The sequence below is a fragment of the Mobula birostris genome, chromosome 8, assembly GCF_030028105.1.
Source record: "Mobula birostris isolate sMobBir1 chromosome 8, sMobBir1.hap1, whole genome shotgun sequence".
NCBI classification, from domain to species: domain Eukaryota; kingdom Metazoa; phylum Chordata; class Chondrichthyes; order Myliobatiformes; family Myliobatidae; genus Mobula; species Mobula birostris.
In genome coordinates this window covers 140,904,760-140,924,569 of record NC_092377.1, presented here as the reverse complement: position 1 = coordinate 140,924,569, position 19,810 = coordinate 140,904,760, and the positions used below count along the sequence as shown (strand labels likewise).

The 19,810-nt window shown below is 40.9% G+C and overlaps 1 protein-coding gene and 1 long non-coding RNA gene across 3 annotated transcripts in view; one reads left to right on the top strand and one right to left on the bottom strand.

The window, feature by feature from the left end:
* Positions 1-19,810, top strand: part of LOC140201790 (secreted frizzled-related protein 1-like) — a 153,203-nt gene that overhangs the window by 24,444 nt on the left and 108,949 nt on the right. Inside the window, exon 2 of the mRNA XM_072266480.1 lies at positions 3,106-3,183. Coding sequence (XP_072122581.1) covers positions 3,106-3,183 — 78 coding nt within the window. The remainder of the gene's footprint in view (positions 1-3,105; positions 3,184-19,810) is intronic.
* On the bottom strand, positions 90-19,652 carry LOC140201791 (uncharacterized). Of its 2 annotated transcripts, XR_011886960.1 has the most exons (5): positions 19,565-19,642; positions 18,336-18,422; positions 7,611-7,746; positions 3,518-3,647; positions 90-747 (listed from the first exon to the last, which is right to left on the bottom strand). It is a non-coding gene; the product is annotated as an uncharacterized lncRNA (long non-coding RNA). The 2 variants fall into 2 exon arrangements; XR_011886961.1 differs by lacking the exon at positions 18,336-18,422 and having other exon boundaries at positions 19,565-19,652.

The window sequence follows — 19,810 nt, the reverse complement described above, 5'->3', positions numbered from 1 at the left end:
TAGATTAGATTAGATTATGAGGACATGCAGTCCTCTTTTATTGTCATTTAGTAATACATGCATTAAGAAATGATACAATGTTCCTCCAGTATATCACAGAAACACAAGACAGACCAAGACTGAAAAACTGACAAAAACCACATAATTATAACATATAGTTACAACAGTGCAAACCAATACTGTAATTTGATAAAGAACAGACCATGGGCACGGTAAAATAAAGTCTCAATATCTCTCAAAAGTCCCATCATCTCACGCAGATGGTAGAAGGAAGAAAAACTCTCTTCCTGCCATGAACCTCCAGTGCTGCAAACTTGCCGATGCAGCACCCTGGAAGCACCCGACCACAGCCGATTCTGAGTCCGTCCGAAAACTTCGAGCTTCTGACCAGACCTCCGACACCGCGCACCGAGCACCATCTCTGCCGAGCGCTTCAACTCCGACCCCGGCCGCCAAGCAATAGGCAAAGCCGAGGATTTGGGGCCTGCCCCTCCAGAGATTCTCGATCGTACAGTAGCAGCGGCAGCGAAGCGGGCATTTCAGAAGTTTCTCCAGATGTTCCTCTGTGCTTCTCATGTCTGTCTCCATCAAATCAGGATTGTGCACGGCTTCCTACTTCACAAATACAGGTATCATTCACCGGAGTGGCCGTGTGCACTGTGTCGTGCCGCCATCTTCTGCTCACCTGCATGAAGTTATAGTGATGTGTGATCATCACGGCATCGATTCCAGGTGGTCATCTGCCCACTAAAACCAATGGTGTTTGCAAGAACAAGTAATTACATTTAGAAGGAAAAGATCACTCAGAAAGAAAAAGTATCTTTAAGATGCACTAACCATCAAGAACATTTTAAAGCATACTCTAGTCTCTGAACATTTTGAATTATTTTCTTTCAACCCCATGCTAAACCCTGAGATTGATTTTTTTTTAAAGGAATATACTCACCACAAGATGTAATGGAAACTATGTGGTATCATGCTAGCCGGCTGCATAATTTGTGTGAGAGAGCAGAAGCAATCTCAGCATTACCACCCAGGTCACCTAGCTTTGGTGCACACTTGCAGGAGGGGAATATTTTAATTAAAACACTGGTTGCTTCGGAGAAACTCGTCTCATTTCATGGTATCAAGGGAAACATGACAAACAAGTCTATAAGAGCAGTAATAAATGGCACACGTTACCCCAACTCACATCGACCAATGTCACTTAATCTGCCTCCTAATCCAGCTCCAGTCTGACTCTAATTAGGCAGCACTGAAATGTTTCTGTGTAAATAGGTACTTGATGGTTGGCATGATTCTGATTGACAGAAGGTCCTGTTTCAGCAATGCATGACTCAAGATGCATTTATTAATGCCAATGATACTCCCACGGTGCTGCAATTTTGATCCAGCAGTCATGAAAAATTTGAAATGAAATATATATTCCTGATCTGGACAGCACCTGGCCTGGAGAGCATGGGTCGTTACAGATGAGTGCATTCTTCAATCTTTTTACCTCTTTCCTTCCAGTGATGGGATGGTTTTGTTAAAGAGGCCTGGGTGAGTTGGAGCAGTCCAGCTTGTAGTCAGTGTAGGTGACCTTCACTTCATGTTGGTGGAGAAATAGTGAGTGTTTAGATAGGTTGGTTAGTAGGTTAATTGCCCAGCATGTAGGTGAGTGACAGAATCCAGCAGATATTGATGGAAGTATGAGAATAGGTTACAGGAAAAACAAGAGATTGCCCTGTGACCTGACAGACATTTAATAGGATAAGATTGTTCTGTGAGATACAGAGATTTCTTGATATCACATGAAGAGGTCTGTGGTATCAGAGAACCCAGGAAGATGCAGAAATGGACCCTCCACTCTGTGCTTTTGGTTAAAAATGCTTTTGGTCCTCATCCTTTCACTAATATGTGGGTTCCAACAACATTACTAGTGGAAAGACTCATGGGTCCTCAATGCCCTCCTGTTGTTCATTAACATTCACAATTAGATGTGGCATTGATAATTCACGTTCTGCAGCTTCAAGGCAACTTACGTTACAAAGTGCTGGAGGAACTCAGCAGGTGAGGTCTATGGAAATCAATAAACAATCAATGTTTCAAGCTGAGACCCTTCTTCAGGACTCTTGTTACATTACAGCACCCTTCAAATCCTGTGACCTGACCTCTGGATCTGCCATTCTGTGAGCCTAAATTCAAGCCCCTGACTTCCCCATTCACTACCTAATCGCAAATAAAATCGCAAACACTCTGATATCATGCCATTTCCTCCACTCCAACCGCCTCACCTCCATTCTTCAGACTCTGTTAATTAAATATGGAACTTCAGGAAATATGGTAATGAATTTGCTGAACTTTCCCCTACTATTTGAGTGATAGATACTGGCCAGAAAAATCAGAATAACTCCTTCCATCTTAATTGAAAGAACTCGTGGGAAGTATTAATTGAGCAAGCCTTGGTTCAATGTCTGGACCTGGTAAAACCATCTCCTGTGACACAATAATCCCTCAGAGGTTCATTCACTGAAGTTGTGATAAAATCTTTAGAGTGATTCTTGCTTCCACGGCATTGAGTCTCAGACCATCGATCAGTGATTATGAGCATAATCTAATGATCAATGGAAATTCTGTTAAGAATGAAGTGGCCAGTCTCTGACATGTCCTTGAGCATACATCATCAAGGCCCCATAATGCATGTGGCCACTTGAACACACGATCAAGGCAGAGTCATCTACAAGAGTAAGTGAACAGCTTCGAGTTTGAGGTGAAATAGGTGTGGTTGGGCTTTTGTCCAAGTGACCGCACAACGTATGTATCGATGTTCTTATGGACTCTAAATATTTGGATTTTTTTTCGCTCTGAACCTCGGGAATGTTACTGTATCTTGAAACAGAATCTTAAACAACTATAACCCTAACTCTTACAACTTTTTCTCATGATTTTTTTTTACCATTTAACTGTTTCACCAGCTGTAAAGAGCTTTTCACAACTTCAATGAGCCATATACAGTACCTGAGTTCTGGTTATTGCTAGTGCTGTTGAGTCAAATATCAGTGCAGCTTTTTACCTCCTCCATACGCACTAATCACAAGTTTTGTCTGTTTTTACCCCCGGCAGCATCGGCGGTGTGTCCACCGTGCGACAACGAGATGAACACAGATATTATCCTGGATCACCTCTGCGCAAGTGAATTCGGTAAGGAACGTCTGTCATTGCTGCACCCATATCAACTTTCACTACAATTGTTTTTAATTCCATTGACTTTATTCAGGGACATTTGTACTGTGCTGCTGTGGGGTGGAGCTCTTCACAGTGATTTCTGTGTTGTTGTCGGGATGGGGTTGGGCTGTGGAGGGTGTTGGTTGAATAGTAAGCAGCTGAATTTCAGTCTCCCCCTCTCAGCCTTCACATCTGATTCAACAGACATTTATAACAGTTAAGGTGAAAAACTTCCTCTCCATTTCTTTTGTAAACCTCACAGAATATCAGTGAACTTGCAGTCCAGAGTTCTCTGATGTAGTTCCAGTACCTGGTCAGAAGTACTCTGCCTTCTTATAGCTACCACTTGAAGCCTTCGCCATGAAACGATTTGATTCTGGGAAACCATGCTTGACAAACTCCCACCGAGAATTACAAGGAGTGATTGATAAGTTCGTGGCCTAAGGTAGACAGAGTCAATTTTAGAAAACCTAGCACATTTATTTTTTCTACATTTACACACTTAGTCCAGTGGTCGTGGAGCATACGGATCCCTTCTTTGTAGAAGCTGGCGTCTTGGACCTCCAGAAGTGGTCCACAGCAGGGGTGATTGATAAGTTTGTGGCCTAAGGTAGAAGGAGATGAGTTATTAACTTCAAACTTGCTGCATTTTCACTCAAAAAGTTGAAATGCATGTGCATGTAATGAGAGCTGTATAACTCATCTCCTTCTACCATAGGCCAGGAACATATCAATCACCCCCCGTACATGTCAAAGGATTCAGGGTCTTGGCCCAGCTGCATTTTATTTCTGCTTAATGGTGTTAATGGGTTTTACATTGCTGTCAGAATTCAGAAGGTACATAAGCCCAGTGCTGGATGTGTTGAGGAACTCAAGTAACCATTCAACAAATTCAGCCATGGACATCTGGAACACACTATCAGAGGAGGTAGTGAGATCTGAAACAATTATTAGGTTCAAGGCAGGCAAATAAGCATGGCATAGAACGTGAGCAAATGGGATTAATGTTAATAGTATGTCAAATTGTTGGGTCAGTGACTAGTTTTTGTTGTACTGCAGATCACAGTCTTTATTGGGAGCCTTGCTAACGCATGCCTGGTGGGTGGAGGTTGCTGATGCTGTTTTGTGGAAGTGGATGGGGAGGGGGGTGGGGGAGTGTTTTTGTTTTGCTGCCGCTTGTGCGTGGGATAAGGGAGTAGGGGGGTTTGGGGTTCTAACATTTTAATTGTCACTCATTCTTTGAGGCATTTTTCTGTTTTGGTGGATGTCTGCGAAGAAAAAGAATTCCAGGATGTATATTGTATATATTTCTCTGATGTTAGATGGAACTATTAAAGTAGTAGTTGCCAATTTGGTAAATTGGTTCTTGTCACATGTACTGAATTGAATTGAATTGAATTGACTTTATAATTTACATCCTTCATATAAATGAGGAGTAAAAATCCTTATGCTATGTCTCCATCTAAATGTGCAATGTGCAATTTATAGTAATTTATAATAAATAGTATGTACAACAGGACAGACAATATAGCATAGAAATACAGTTGATTCAGCATGAATTACTCAGTCTGATGGCCTGGTGGAAGAAGCTGTCCCGGAGCCTGTTGGTCCTGTTTTTCAAGCTGCGATACTGTTTCCTGGATGGTAGCAGCTGGAACAGTTTGTGGTTGGGGTGACCTGGGTCCCCAATGGTCCTTCTGGCCCTTTTCACACACCTGTCTTTGTACATGTCCTGAATAGTGGGAAGTTCACATGTACAGATGCACTGGGCTGTCCGCACCACTCTCTGCAGAGTCCTGCGATTGAGGGAAGTACAGTTCCCATACCAGGCAGTGATGCAGCCAGTCAGGATGCTCTCAACTGTGCCCCTATAGAAAGTTCTTAGAATATGGGGGCCCATACCAAACTTGTTCAACCATCTGAGGTGAAAAAGGCGCTGTTGTGCCTTTTTCACCCCACAGCCAGTATGTACAGACCATGTGAGGTCCTCAGTGATGTGTATGCTGAGGAACTTAAAGCTATTCACTCTTTCAACCCCACATCCATTCATGTCATTAAAGGTTAGCCTGTCTTCATTTTTCCAGTAGTCCACAACCAACTCATTTGTTTTTGCGACATTGAGGGAGAGGTTGTTTTCTTGACACCACTGTGTCAGGGTGATGATTTCTTCTCTGTAGGCTGCCTCATTATTATTTAAGATCAGGCCAATTAGTGTAGTGTCATCAGCAAACTTAATTAGCAGATTGGAGCTGTGGATAATGACACAGTCATGGGTATACAGAGAGTAAAGGAGGGGGCTTCGTACACAGCCCTGAGGGGCACCTGTGTTGAGGGTCAGAGGGGCAGAGTTGAGGGAGCCCACTCTTACCACCTGCCGGCGATCTGACAGGAAGTCCAGTGAAAATCTTTGTTTGCATACCGTCAGCACAATCTATTTCATCACATTAGTACTTGAGGTTATACAAAAAGAAATACAGTAACAGAATACAGAATATAATATAATTACAGAGAAAGTGCAGTGCAGGTAGACAAGTAAATTCAAGGTGATAATAAGATAGATTGTAATATCAGAGTCCATCTTATTGTAGAGAAAATCTTTTTAATAATCCTATAACAAGTTGATAGAAGTTGTCCTTCAGCCTGTGCTTTCAGATTCTTGTAACTTCTGCCCAATGGGAGGGCAGAGAGGCAAAAATGTTTGAGGTGGGATGGTCATTGATTATGTTAGCTGAGGCAGGGGGAAGTACAAGCAGAAGCTATGTAAGCGAGGCCAGTTTTTGTGATGTGCAGAGCTGTGCCCATAACTGCAGTTCCTTGACAACATGGGCTGAGATGAGGAAAAGGGTCAGCAGGGAACTGGTGAACTGAATGACTGCCCGACTCTATGACCCAATTAATTCATAACTCTATAGGGGTATTCTCTTTTAGGTGTTGGATTTCCTGAAGAAGTGATCACAGAGCATGAAATATAGACATTTACCTCATTACACTTCACAAACATTCCAAGGCATTTCACATAAAGCTAATTAGTTTACTACTCTGATAACAGCAAACAATCTGCTGGAGAAATTCAGCAGCACTCTGGGGGAAAGCACCTGTCGACGTTTCAGGTCAAAACTTTTCTTCAGTCTTGACCTTGACTCAAAATTTTGACAGTTCCGCACCTCCTGCAGATGCTGCTCAACATGTTGAGTTTCTCCAGCAGTCTGCTTGTTGCTCTAGCGCTTTTCTCAGTCTCATGTGTCTCCCTACTATTCTGATGACGTTGTTTTTTGGGATATTTTTGGTGGCCATTTTAAACATTTGCTTTGACTGGAGTTGGAGAAAAGGAATATGATTGCGTTCCTGGAGAACTTTCCTGTAGAACACCATTAGATTTTTACCAGCCTCCTGAACTATTTAAGCAAATTGATGTTTATGTAGCAATTTCAATGCAGCAAAATGTCCCTATGAGTATTATCAGACAAAATCTGACACTATCACATAAAATGATAATAGGGCAGATGAGCAGGAGCTTACTCACAGAGAGAGGTGGAAAATAGGTTCATAGAGGTCGGTATGGTGGATACTGGGAGTCTGGTTGCTCTGCTTGAAACATCTAGAACTGCAGAGCATATCCTTAGGATAAAGCAAAAGAAAAAAGAAAAACTGCTGAATGAACTCAATGGACTGAGTAGCACCTGCTTGGAGAAAAGAAATTGTCAAAATTTTGGGTCACAAATCTTGTGTTCTAGCAGTTTGCATTTTGCTCTAGATTCCATCATCGACAATCTCTTCTATCTCCACCTCAAAATAAAGGCTGGGCATCACAAGGAGCGCTGATGGGAAGTTCCCTTTTGCAATGGTCTGTGCATCCTTGGAAATCCCCACCCAAAGGGCTTAGGTTGTTGAGCGTTTTTGCACATGAGCTTGAGGTAAATTTAGACATGCAAAGGCTGTTCAAGCCAGGCAGGAAAGAGACTTGGATTAGTTTAATTACAGCACAGCCTTGAGGGTCTGAATGACCTGCTCTTTTTCTGAAGAAGTAGTGAGGTTTAGAGAAGAAATTCCAAAGTTTAAGGCCCTGGAAATTGACAACAAATACGAACAATGTGGAGATGAATGGACAAGGGCATTTGATTAATGTTTCTGACAATGCTGCATTCCCTGAGGGCAGGTCTGAACATAAGTGAAGAAAGCAATTAGTGAGTAAGTGGTGCATTAGTTTACATCGGGAGAGAGCAATATAGTCAGAGGAGAAAGTTTTGCCTGATATATATTTGAAATCACAAATAAAACAAAAATTGCTGGAAATACTCAGCAGGTCAGGCCACAACTGAGGGAAGAAAAACAAAGTTAACGTTTCTGATTGATGACAATTTACATTTATGAAGTCACATTGTCCAGATATTTTGTTTACTCACCTAATGAAGTGTAATCTTGGCTAAATGGGGTGAAAAAAGCTTTCATCAGTGTGATTCTTGGGATTCCAGACTTGTTTGAGATAATCAGACAGGAAAGGGACATAGGATCGTGTTGAATGGTAACAGAAACTGCCATCTGAGGAATATTTGAGAAAAGAGAAATGTGAAATTCATGAGAAAGAGACATTGTCTTATTGAAATCATAAACCATGTGCTTCTGACAATTTCTCATCTCTACCTCAATTGGTACCTTATGGACCAAAATTAAACCTGGTGTAGGAATAATGAGTCCATTCCGTTCAACTGTGAAGCACGCTTATGAGAGATTAGGGTAAACGTTTGTCAATTCACAATTTCTTGAGTTATTGAGTTGGATTAATTGTTCCTCTGTTTTTAAAATGTTGTTAAATATTTTAAGATAATCATTAATTTATTAAATTGTTTCTCAGTAGTTACTGAATATCGGTAGCTCTTCCAGGATCGGCAGCATGTTAATATGAGAAGAATGTTCTCACCAACTGCCAGAGTGTTACATTAGCTTCTGAAATGGAAGCAGGAATTCTCTTTGCCATTTTGCCATTCAGTAAGATTATTTCTGATTCCCTGCCTTAGTGATATATTCCTGCACAAGCTACACGTGTCCAGATGCCCCATGTATCAAACAATCTATCAATCTCTGCATATTCTTAGCATTAGAGGCATCATCCCCTCTTGGACAGAATTTTGCAAGGATTCTCCACACCCTGCATGATTCATATTTTTCTCATCTGAGATTAGAATGGCCAAAAAGTGAGCTGTAGGAGTTTCTCAGCAAGTCAGGCAGCATCTATGGACGGAAGTGGACAGTTAGTGTTTTGGGTCCATTTCCTGACACAGAAGCTGCCTGCTTAGCTAAGTTACTCCAGCATCCCATCTTTATCTCAGATTGCAGCACTTGTGGTCTCTCTTGTTTTGCTATTTCTAGTCACTGCAGCCAGAGGAACATCAAACCCAACATCAACTCTATAAGTTTCAATCAGATCTCCTCTAATTCTTCTAAACCTAAGGTAACAGGTCTTGTCTGTCCAATGCATTCTCATCCTCTATCCTAGCATAAATCTTTATACAGTCCTTCAAGCATTTTCAGATCCTTCCTTCAGCAAGGAGACTAAATGCATGCGTGATATTCAGTTGTATCCACTTTTATGGCACCTTTCTGAATGGTTTTTAAGCTGTATTGGTAACAGTCCAACAAAATAGGATAACTTTTACTTTTATCACAAGACAAAGACAAAGCAGCAGAAGTAGGCCATTCGGCCCATTGAGTCTGCTCTGTAGCTCCCCCATGAGCTAAACTATTCACCTATCTAGTTCCAGTTTCCAGCTTTTTCCCATATCCCTTGATACCCTGACTAATTAGATACCTGTCAATCTCCTCCTTAAACACCCTCAATGATCGGGCCTCCACAGCTGTATGTGGCAACGAATTCCACAAATCCACGACCCTCTGGCTAAAAAAATTTCTCCTCATCTCTATTTTAACTGGGTACCCTCTAATTCTAAGACTATGGCCTCTTGTCCTGGATTCACCCACCAAGGGAAACAACCTTTCCACATCTACTCTGTCCAACCCTTTCAACATTCGAAATGTTTCTATGAGATCCCCTCTCATTCTTCTATACTCTAATGAATACAATCCAAGAGCCGACAAACGCTCCTCATATATTAGCCCCTGCATTCCAGGAATCATCCTCGTAAATCTTCTCTGAACTCTCTCCAACATCAGTACATCCTTTCTAAGATAGGGGGCCCAAAACTGCACACAGTATTCTAAATGAGGTCTCACTAATGCCCCACAGAGCCTCATCAACACCTCCTTACTCTTATACACTATTCCTCTTGAAATGAATGCCAACATAGCATTCGCTTTCCTTACCGCCAATCCAACTTGGTGGTTAACCTTTAGGGTATCCTGCACGAGGACCCCCAAGTCCCTTTGCACTTCCGATTTTTGAATTTTCTCCCCATCTAAATAATAATCTGCCCAATTATTTCTTCTTCCGATATGTACAACCGTACATTTGTCAACGTTGTATCTCATCTGCCATTTCTTTGCCTACTCTCCTAAACTGACTAAGTCTCTCTGCAACCTTTCCGCTTCTTCAACATTTCCTGCTCCTCCACCTATCTTGGTGTCATCCACAAACTTAGCCACAAAACCATTTAATCCATAATCCAAATCATCGATAAACATCGTAAAAAGAAACGGCCCCAACACCGAGTCCTGCGGAACACCACTAGTAACCGGCAACCAATCAGAATAGGACCCCTTTATTCCCACCCTTTGCTTTCTGCCTATCAGCCAATGCTCCACCCATTTCAATATCTTTACAATAATTCCATGGGCTCTCATCTTATTAAGCAGCCTCATATGCGGCATCTTATCAAAGGCCTTTTGAAAATCTAAATACACAACATCCACAGCCTCTCCCTTGTCAATCTTATTCGAGATTACCTCAAAAAATTCCAATAGGTTGGTAAAGCAGGATCTTCCCTTCAGGAAACCATGCTGGCTTCAGCCTATCTTGTCATGCACCTCGAGGTATTTCATAACCTCGTCCTTGAGGATTGACTCCAATATCTTTCCAACTGCCGATGTCAGACTAATAGGTCTGTAATTTTCTTTTTGCTGCCTCCTTCCTTTCTTAAATAACGGAACTACATTTGTGACCTTCCAGTCCTCCGGAACCATGCCAGAGTCTATTGATTCCTGGAAGATCATTTCCAATGCTTCCACAATCTCCAAAGCCACCTCCTTCAGAACCCTTGGGTGCACCTCATCCGGACCAGGAGACTTACCTATTCTTAGTCCACTTAGCTTCCCAAGCACTTTTTTGACTGTACCTAATTCTACTCCCTGATACCTCTGGCTATCAGGTATATTGTTCATGTCTTCCGCTGTGAAGACTGATGCAAAATACTCATTCAGTTCCTCTGCTATCTCTTTGTTATCCATTATAATTTCTCCAGCATCATTTTCAATCCGTCCCGTATCTACTCTTGCCATTCTTATTTAAAAAAACTCTTAGTATCCTTTTTTATGTTAATCGCCAACTTCCTTTTCATCTTTTCGTTCCTAATGACTTTCTTAGTTTCCTTCTGTAAGTTTTTAAAAGTCTTCCAGTTCTCATTTTTCCCACTAATTCTTGCTTCCTTGTACGCCGTTTTTTTTGCATTTATTTTTGCCTTAACCTCTCTCGTTAGCCACATTTGTGCCATTTTTCCATTCATGATTTTCTTTTTTCTTGGAATATATTTTTCCTGCATTTTGCTTATTTCTTGTAGGAATTTCATCCAATTCTGCTCTGCCGTCCATCCAGCTTACTTTTCCAATCGACTTGGGCCAGTTCCTCTCTCATACCACTGTAATTTCCTCTGTTCCACTGAAATATCAATACACCTGATACCAGCTTCTCCTTTTCAAATTTGAAACTGAACTCAATCATATTATGACACTACTTCCAAGGGTTTCCTTTACCTCCAGCTCCCTAATCGCCTCAGGTTCGTTACACAGCACCCAACCCAAAACAGCTGGTCCCCTGGTGGGCTTCTGGACAAGCTGCTCCAAAAAGCCATCCTGTAAGCATTCTACAAGCTCCCTCTCCTGAGATCCATTACCTTCCCGACTTTCCCAATCCACTTTCATATTAAAATTAAAATCCCCCATAACTTTCTTGACATTTTCCTTCTGACACACTTTTTCTATTTCTATTATAGCTTTACTCTTATATTTCATTCCTCTTGTCATGAAGATGAATGCACTAATTGTCTTCCTAACTGTTTGCTGTCCCTACACATTAAACTCCACAATCAGTGGATGAAGTTTTGCCTAATAAGCATGAAATAGCCAATACTCAACTTCTCCAGCTTCATTAAGACTTGAGGATCTTCCGAACACTAAACCATATCAATCTTTTACCATTCAAGAATATTCCACTTTCTGCTGAAGTGGATTGCCTCACATTCTTCACCATATATTCCACCTGCCGAATCCTTTCCTTTACACTGAGCCGGTTCTTAACTTCCTGAAGTCTCTGTATCCCTTTTGCATCGCACAGTGCCCCCAGCTCTGTATCGTTAGCAAATCTAGACATTTGTGGTTTCCTCATTCAGGTCATTAATACAGATTTGAACTGTTGGGGCCCCAGCACTGAAATCTGTGATAGCCTCTGGTCAGATCCTCCAAATCCAGTTTATATCTACTTTCTGTTTTCTGTCCATAACCAATCCACAAGGAATGCCAGTTTATTACCCCAATCCCATGTTCTCCAATTTAGTTGATTATCCTTATGTATGGCTCCTCATTAAAAGCTTTAAAAGCTTTATGAAAGGCCAGATATATCACATGTACTCGTTCATTTATTTGACCATCCACAATTCTGAAATATTTGTTTAAGATGTTTTTCTATTCATGAAGAGATGCTGACTTAACCCAGAATCATTAATGATTTCCAATGTCCTTTTATTATTGATTCTAGCATTGTTTCAGCTGTATTTCGTTGCTATAGAGTCACAAAATCATATGACACAGAAACAGGTCGTGCTCATTGGAAACAATTGAGGATCAATCGATATTAATCTGATTTACTGGCCCATAACCATTTTGTCCTCACACCCAGCTATCATTGGCACCCCAATCCTCAACATCAAAATCAGAATCAGCTTTAATATTACCAGCATATGTTGTGAAATTTATTAACTTTACAGAAGCAGTAGAATGAAATATATAAATTAATATAGAGAAAAATGAGTTACATTAAATAAGCAGTGCAAAAAAAACCCCAGAAACAAAAACATAGTGAGGTAGTGTTCATGGCTTCAATGTCCATTTAGAAATCAGATGGCAGAGGGGAAGAAGATGTTCCTGAATCACCGAGTGTGTGCCTTCAGGCTTGCGTACCTCCTGATGGTAACAGAGCGAAGAGGGCAAGTCCTGGGTGGCGGGGATCCTTAAAGATGACTGCCACCTCCCTCAGGCATAGCTCCTTGAAGATGCCTTGGTTACTGTGGAGGCTAGTACCTATGATGGAGCTGACTAATATTTCAAGTTTCTGCAACTTACTTCGATCTTGTGCTGTAGAACCCACCCCCAACATACCAGATGGTGATGCAGCCAGTTAGAATGCTCTTCACAGTACATTTGTGGAGTGTTTAGTTGGCAAACCAAATCTCCTCAAACTCCTAATGAAATATAGCCACTGTCTTGCCTTTTTTTTATAGCTACATCAATATGTTGCATTCAGGTTAGGTCCTTGGAGATACTGACGCCCGGGAACTTGAAAATGCTCACTCTCTCTACTTCTGATCCCTCTATGAGGATTGGTTTGTGTTCCCTCATATTACCCTTCCTGAAGTCCACAATCAGTTCTTTGGTCCTGCTGACACTTAATGCAAGGATGTTGCTGCGACACCACTCAACTAAGATGTCACGCCTCCATTCTGTACAGAGCCTTCCATTCCATTTAGTCTTATCTTTTAGGATGGAGACAACACTTCCAAGAAGGTGAATATGTGCAGATACAGCAATGGTACTTAAAAATCCACCACCAAGTTGGATGTTGGTTATGAGCCTCTGTCTGATGACGGCAAGTTCTGGCCAAATGAATCTCATTCAGAGGTTCCCAACTTTTATGCCATGGACCAATACCTTTAAGCAAGAGGATCCAAGGTTGCAAAACCCTTTCATTGAAGCTTGACAGAATGGAAGTTGGGAGGAGTTTCCCCTAGCTGTAGAGACAGAATTGAGAATGTAATGAGGAATAGCTGACTTTTCTGAACGGTGAGACAGGAATGGTCTTTCATTCTTCCGGCATCCTGCAGAGATGTCTACATATCTGTGCAATGTGCCTGGGAAACGTTTTATTTTGCCTGGCAGGGAGCATCATGTGTTCTGTAAATATCAAGTGAAAGAACAAAAATAAAGAAAGAACAAATAAAACACAGAGATTGAGCCAGCAAAAGTATTAACCAATGTTTGTGATGGACATGAACTCAATCCAAGTGCAAATTTTTATTTTTGAAGGAAGTGGAGAGAGAGAAGAGACATATATTTCTCTGAAATACACTGAAGGTCCAGTCTTTCAAATCTGAGTTCATAGTAAGGAAGGTTGCCCAGAGGCAACATGATTCTGATGTTGCAGTGGAACTTACTTGGCTGTGGAATTGCCATTGGAACATTCACGAATTTGGACAAAGATTAGAGCACAGTGGAGTTCATTGGGTGATAATTATACATCATTCCTCAATATAGTTTGTGTTGAAGCAACTAACTGGATATCGTCCATTTTACGCTGTCATCCAGAGCCAATGAAAATACTATCTTTCATCAGTCATACTGTTTTAATTTAGTTCCAAATGATGATTGTGATATAAAGAAAACAAAAATACCAAATCATGAAGACTTTTCACAATTGGAAGCACTGGTATTCGGTTGACACTATCCATTCACTTTTAAACACCTCTTTATGTAGAACCATTGTCTAATGGAGACAATTAGCTAACTTGTTAATATTTTGTTATGTTTTGCACCTATCCTGTTGGATTCTCCAACCAAGGTTTTTCAACTTATGTTACCAAGGCTAACAATGCAAATTTTAATATTGGTCAGATTGAAAAAGAATTTCTTTATTTTTTAATTTAAACATCTCAACAAAATTAATGGGCTGTCAAGAGATTACCAAATACCATTTCTGACATTTAAATGGACATTTAGCAGAGCTGAATGACTATGTTTATTTACAGCTATCAGATGTGTAACTTCAATTAAAATGCTTGAGCAGAAATAACATCTGTCTGACCATAAACCACTTCTGTTTGACGGCTCTCAAAGACTGAAGCTTATTAAAGTGTGATTTTAGCAGCTTGAGTGCAGAGTGTGTCAGGCATTTTGCCATTTATTTTGGCCCTGTTTTACTTTATTCATTGACTGTCAGGGAGTCTGCAGACCCTACCCATTAAACCCACACAATGTTTGCAAATCTTCACTGTCTCTGGAGTTCTACAGTTGTGATTTTCCTTTGAAAAATTCCATCAATCTTAAAACGTCATGCCCCTTGAAGGTTGAATAACTATATAAATTTGACTGAAGACTTTGACCAGGTGAAGATAAATTGAATGCCTGATTTCTGATTTTTACTTCTCTCTGCTTTCCCCACACTGTCTCTGAAAAAGATGGACTTCTTACTGAGATCAGGAACACATATCCTAACTCACTAGAACATTACCTAAGAAGCTATTAATCACATAAGCTAAGAAGGTGACAGCATAGGCTTACATAGTGGTTTTAGATGCTCCACAAGGATTTGCAGGGAAATAATGAAAGGAAACACAGTGGGCCATGGGGGACAGAAGAATAGAAGGTCAGAAAAGAGGTCATTGGAGAGTTTGGATACAAGTTGGTGGAGAGTCCCAGAGTATGATCAAGATTACAGACATTTTTGGGGCAAGTCATGAAGGTGTATCAGAAGGGCAGTTAACATTAATTGGAATATTTGAAGCGAGGGAGATATCCATTGAGGAAAAGATTATAACTATGAAGGGACTTGATACACTTGTTTGTAACATTATGGCAGCATGATAGCATAGTGGTTAGCACAACACTTTACAGTACCAGCAACCTGGGTTTAATTCCCACTGCTGTCTGTAAGGAGTTTGTACATTCTCCCCGTGACCGTGTGGGCTTCCTCTGGGGTCTCCAGTTTCCTCCCACAGTCCAAAGACGTACCGGTCGATAGGCTAATTGGTCATTGTAAATTTTCCCATGGTTAGGCTAGGGTTAAATCAGGGGTTGTGGGGTGGTGCAGGTCAGAGTGCCTATTCCGCTCTGATCTCAATAAATAAGTGAAAGGCTTCTTCCATTGCCTATACAAAAGACTCAGCTGACAGCTAATGTGAATGCCATCCAGATTCACTCAATCAAATAGAAAACACTTCATTTGCAGTTTGAGTGAGAAGGTGTGTATGGTTAAACATGCTGTTTCAGAACCTGGCTGTTTGATGAATAGTGCAGGTATGCTATTCAACAGGCCATTTACATGGAGAATGGAGACTGCTAATGCACAGAAAGGATTCACAATTCACAGTGGCTGTCACCAGCAATCCTTTTGGGGATTCTGAGGATGAAGAACCTGATCTAGCAGGCTACCTCATATAGCCCATTGTCACAATGGGTCTAAAGTGAGCATTTGGAAAACCCCACTGTAGGTTTCCTCCCTTGAGGGCACCTATGGAGAGACCCCATTCAATTTGCCAGCCAGTTGGCACTGTGTGTCCACTGCTGCTTGGCACATCAGAACTGTAGATATCTGCTTTATAATCCACTAATTTCTAAATCACAATTTGGGAAACCAGTTTAGACCAGAAAAGTTTAGGATGCCTGTGGCATGGATTCTGGGCTGGGAGGTCTATTCTGGGAGGTCTATTCTGGGCTGGGAGGTCTTCCAGATGGTGTAATAACAACAATATCTGGAAGGTGGAACATAGAACAAAGAGCAATATAGCATAGGAACAGGCCCTTCGGCCCACATTGTGGTGCTGAACTAATCGCATAACTAATAAAATGTCCAATGAATCTAGTACCATCTGCCCCCATAGTATCTATGTCCTGCAAATTCATGTGTTTATCTAAGAGCTTCTGGAATGCCTCTATCATATTTGCCTTCATTGTGACCCCTGGCAGAACACTCTAAGCACCCACCACTAAAAATTTTACCCCACACATCTACTTTCAACTTACTTCTTCTCTCCTTAAATGCATGTCCTCTGGTAGCAGACATTTCAAACCTAGGAAAAAAATACCAGCTGCATACTCTACCTATGCCTCTCATAATCTTAAACCTCTGCAGGTCTCCCCTTATTCTCTGCCACTTCAGAGAAAACAATCCACGTTTGTCCAATGTCTCCGAACAATATATACCTCTAATTCAGGCAGCATCCTGATAAATCTCTTCTGCACCCTCTCCAAAGCTTCCACATCCTTTCTGTAATGTGGCGACAAGAACTGAATCAAATATTCCAGATGCAGCCTAACTGGAGATTCATGATGCTGCCACAAAACTTCTTGACTCTTGAACTCAATGAATGAAGGCAAGCATGCCATATACCTTCTCATGGAGCTATGGGCATGGACCTCAAGATCCCTCTGTAGATCAATACCTTTAAGGGTCTTTCCAGTAACAATGTACTGTCCCTTTGCAAAGACATTTAAAATGGCAGGTACATGCAGGGGCGCAGTACTAATTTTTTAGGTGCCGGAGCTGACAAAATGCTTGCCATTTCCTATATCCTCTCTATATATATATATGGCACACCCAATTTGTGTACCTGCTCATTTCATGTACGGGGCAACTTCCCTGCCCCATTCATGTAAAGTGCAGGTACACAAATTGGCTGTGACATATGTATATATGAATAGGGCTTCTTCTAATGTCAGACACTAAACCAAGATGAAAGAAATATCTGAATTCCAGAGCTCCACAGAAATATAGTGATAGTTAAGGCATTAACAAGATTATAGCCTATCACTACATTTCGTGTATAACTGGTACAATAAAACATATAATACTTAATTTAATAATATGACAAAGTATTGCATGGTTGCACTCACTAATTATTATAAAATATAATTATCAAGCAAGTAAAGAAAAAGACGGTAATCATGTATTCTACCAATTTAAAAGTAATTACCTACTTACTAAATGCCACCAATGAGAAGTTTCACAATAATTTCCACAAAGAGTCAGGCGTAATATGTGTTTGAGGGTCTGAAGAAACTCTTGTCCTTCTGTCATCTGCTGATTTGTGATACCGCAGCCATGATGTGACATATGACTCTGGATTCCACTGAACTAGAGGAGGTCCGTGTAGTTTAACAAACATAAGTAATGATACATGATTTATGAGAATTCTTGAGCGTTTTGTTGTTATTATCAAGTTCATGTGACTGAATCCTCTCTCACACTCAACAGTACAAATAGGAATAACTTCTGAACAGCTCAGTAATGGACGTAAATCTTGGGGGATGCAGCATCCACGATCCTCCACATAATCTCTGAAGGCATTTATACAGAGGAAGAAGAAAGCTTAAACCTGTTACAGAGAGATGATATTGCAGCTTCTCCATAATTAGGTGGTATTTCAGCAGGCCAGTTATCTTTATCAAGGACACACATTTCATTTAGCAGGAATTTATACATACTTTGAGGTTTAGAAGTTTGAGAACCTTTCAAGGATGTTGCCGTGAACATACGGTACTGCAAATTGTTTATAAGACTAGTAAGAAACTGTAGATAATTAATGGAGACAATTTTGTTGTTGCTAGTTAAGGTAATTTCTCCTAACTTCCCCTTTTCAACTGCCTCTTGAGCTTCTAGAATTTTTGTACCAGGCTGCTCTTTTAGTCCATGCAGTGACCTTGTGCTTCGTTGGATCAGAATGTCTGCATATACAGTTGTAGTAGTGCATTTCTGTAAACACTCTGACAGTAAACCAAGTTCATGCAACATGTCATACATTAGAGCTAAGTCCAAAAGAAACTGTTCTGAACAGAATCTTTTCAACAGACCTCCATAGGTTTTTCTGTCACTCCCGGATCTTGTTTCATCCTTCAATGCTTTTTCAAAATGAAAACACAGTGCTTCATAATTTTGCCACACTGCTGAAACTGTTCGAAACGAGTTAGCTACCCACCTGATGCCCAGAACATGGCCTATTTTGCAAATTTGTTGTTCTAGTTGAGAGGCACATTCAGACAGTTCCTTTTGATTTGGAGGTGATCTACTGTAAACAGAGTACAATTTGTCCATAAATGATTGAGAATGATTTATTCCATGAACTTCTCTCACCAAATCACATACTGCAGGTTTAATCTGTGATTATGACAATGCCAAATTATCACATCAGGGTTATATTCCTTGAGAATTGTAGCAACACCAGATTTTACGCTCGCCCCATCACTAGCAAATGCTACAAGGTTCAGTTTCAAGTAAGAGTCATCAAACCCTTGGTTATTGAGACAGTTCAATAGATGCTGAGCAATAGTTGCAGCTTTCTGATCAGGCAGTTCAATTAGATCTAAAAACATGAAATGGAGATCACCTTCCTTATCACTTTCACATTTCAAATAAACTATTAGGGCAGTCTTAATGCTCAGGCTTGTTGACTCATCAACGAGAACAAAAGATTTGCCATTTATCTGCTTGATATGCTGGCAAATTTTCTTTTTCATATTAATGGCTATGTGATTAATTATCTCCGTGGCACTAGTGCAGGAATGCAGTCCAATTTCAATGTCAATACCATTTTTTTTGAAGTTCCAATAAGCCAAAGTGATCAGAGTACGGTCTGTCATTCTGAGCTAAATAATATGCAGACTGAAAAATTGAACAAGTTGCCTTTAGATGTGAAGCATTCATGGTGTCACATAATTTTCCAAGAGCATCTTCACTAGCTATATTTTCAACACTTGGAGCAACAGTGTGAGCTTTTGATAGTTTGTAATCAACAGTCTTTTTTTCTGAGATACTTCAAGCGTGTACTTCGATTGGCTCCATAATAGGATACTTGGTACGGCTACGCCGATTCTCCCGTGATCTTTAAGTTCCTGAGGCTGTAGCGCTTTATACAGCAAGCCAGCCATCCCCTACTAGCCTTAAACTCCTCCCTCTTGCTCCACTCAACCCCCTCACAGTAGTGCTCATAGAGGCTAAATGCTTTTTCATGCATAATTTTGCCAACAGCAGGGATATGCTGCTGTGACATGTCCTCTAGCCACACACTTAATGCTTTCTCAGTCTTTGCAAGCACTTTATCACAAACCAGAGGACCATTTTTGCCGTTGTAGGGGTAGCACTAACACTTCCATGAATTTCAGCTTCTTTCTGCTTTATTGTGCGAATGCTCGATTCGTTCTTACCGACCTTACGGCCCCCTTCGGCAAGCGACATGCCACTTTTCCAAAGATCTAAGATTTTTATTTTCTCGGCGAACAATGCTCAAACAACGAGCGCTGGAGAGGGACTGAGGATCTGTGAAATGGCGTGAGGCTACAGCAGGGTATGCTGGGACAACAGGTCGAGCGAGGAGGAATTTCACAAAACAGTCACAGCTCCAGGATTTCACCAAAAACAATCAAATATCCTAATGTTATTAGCGGTATTTTCCCC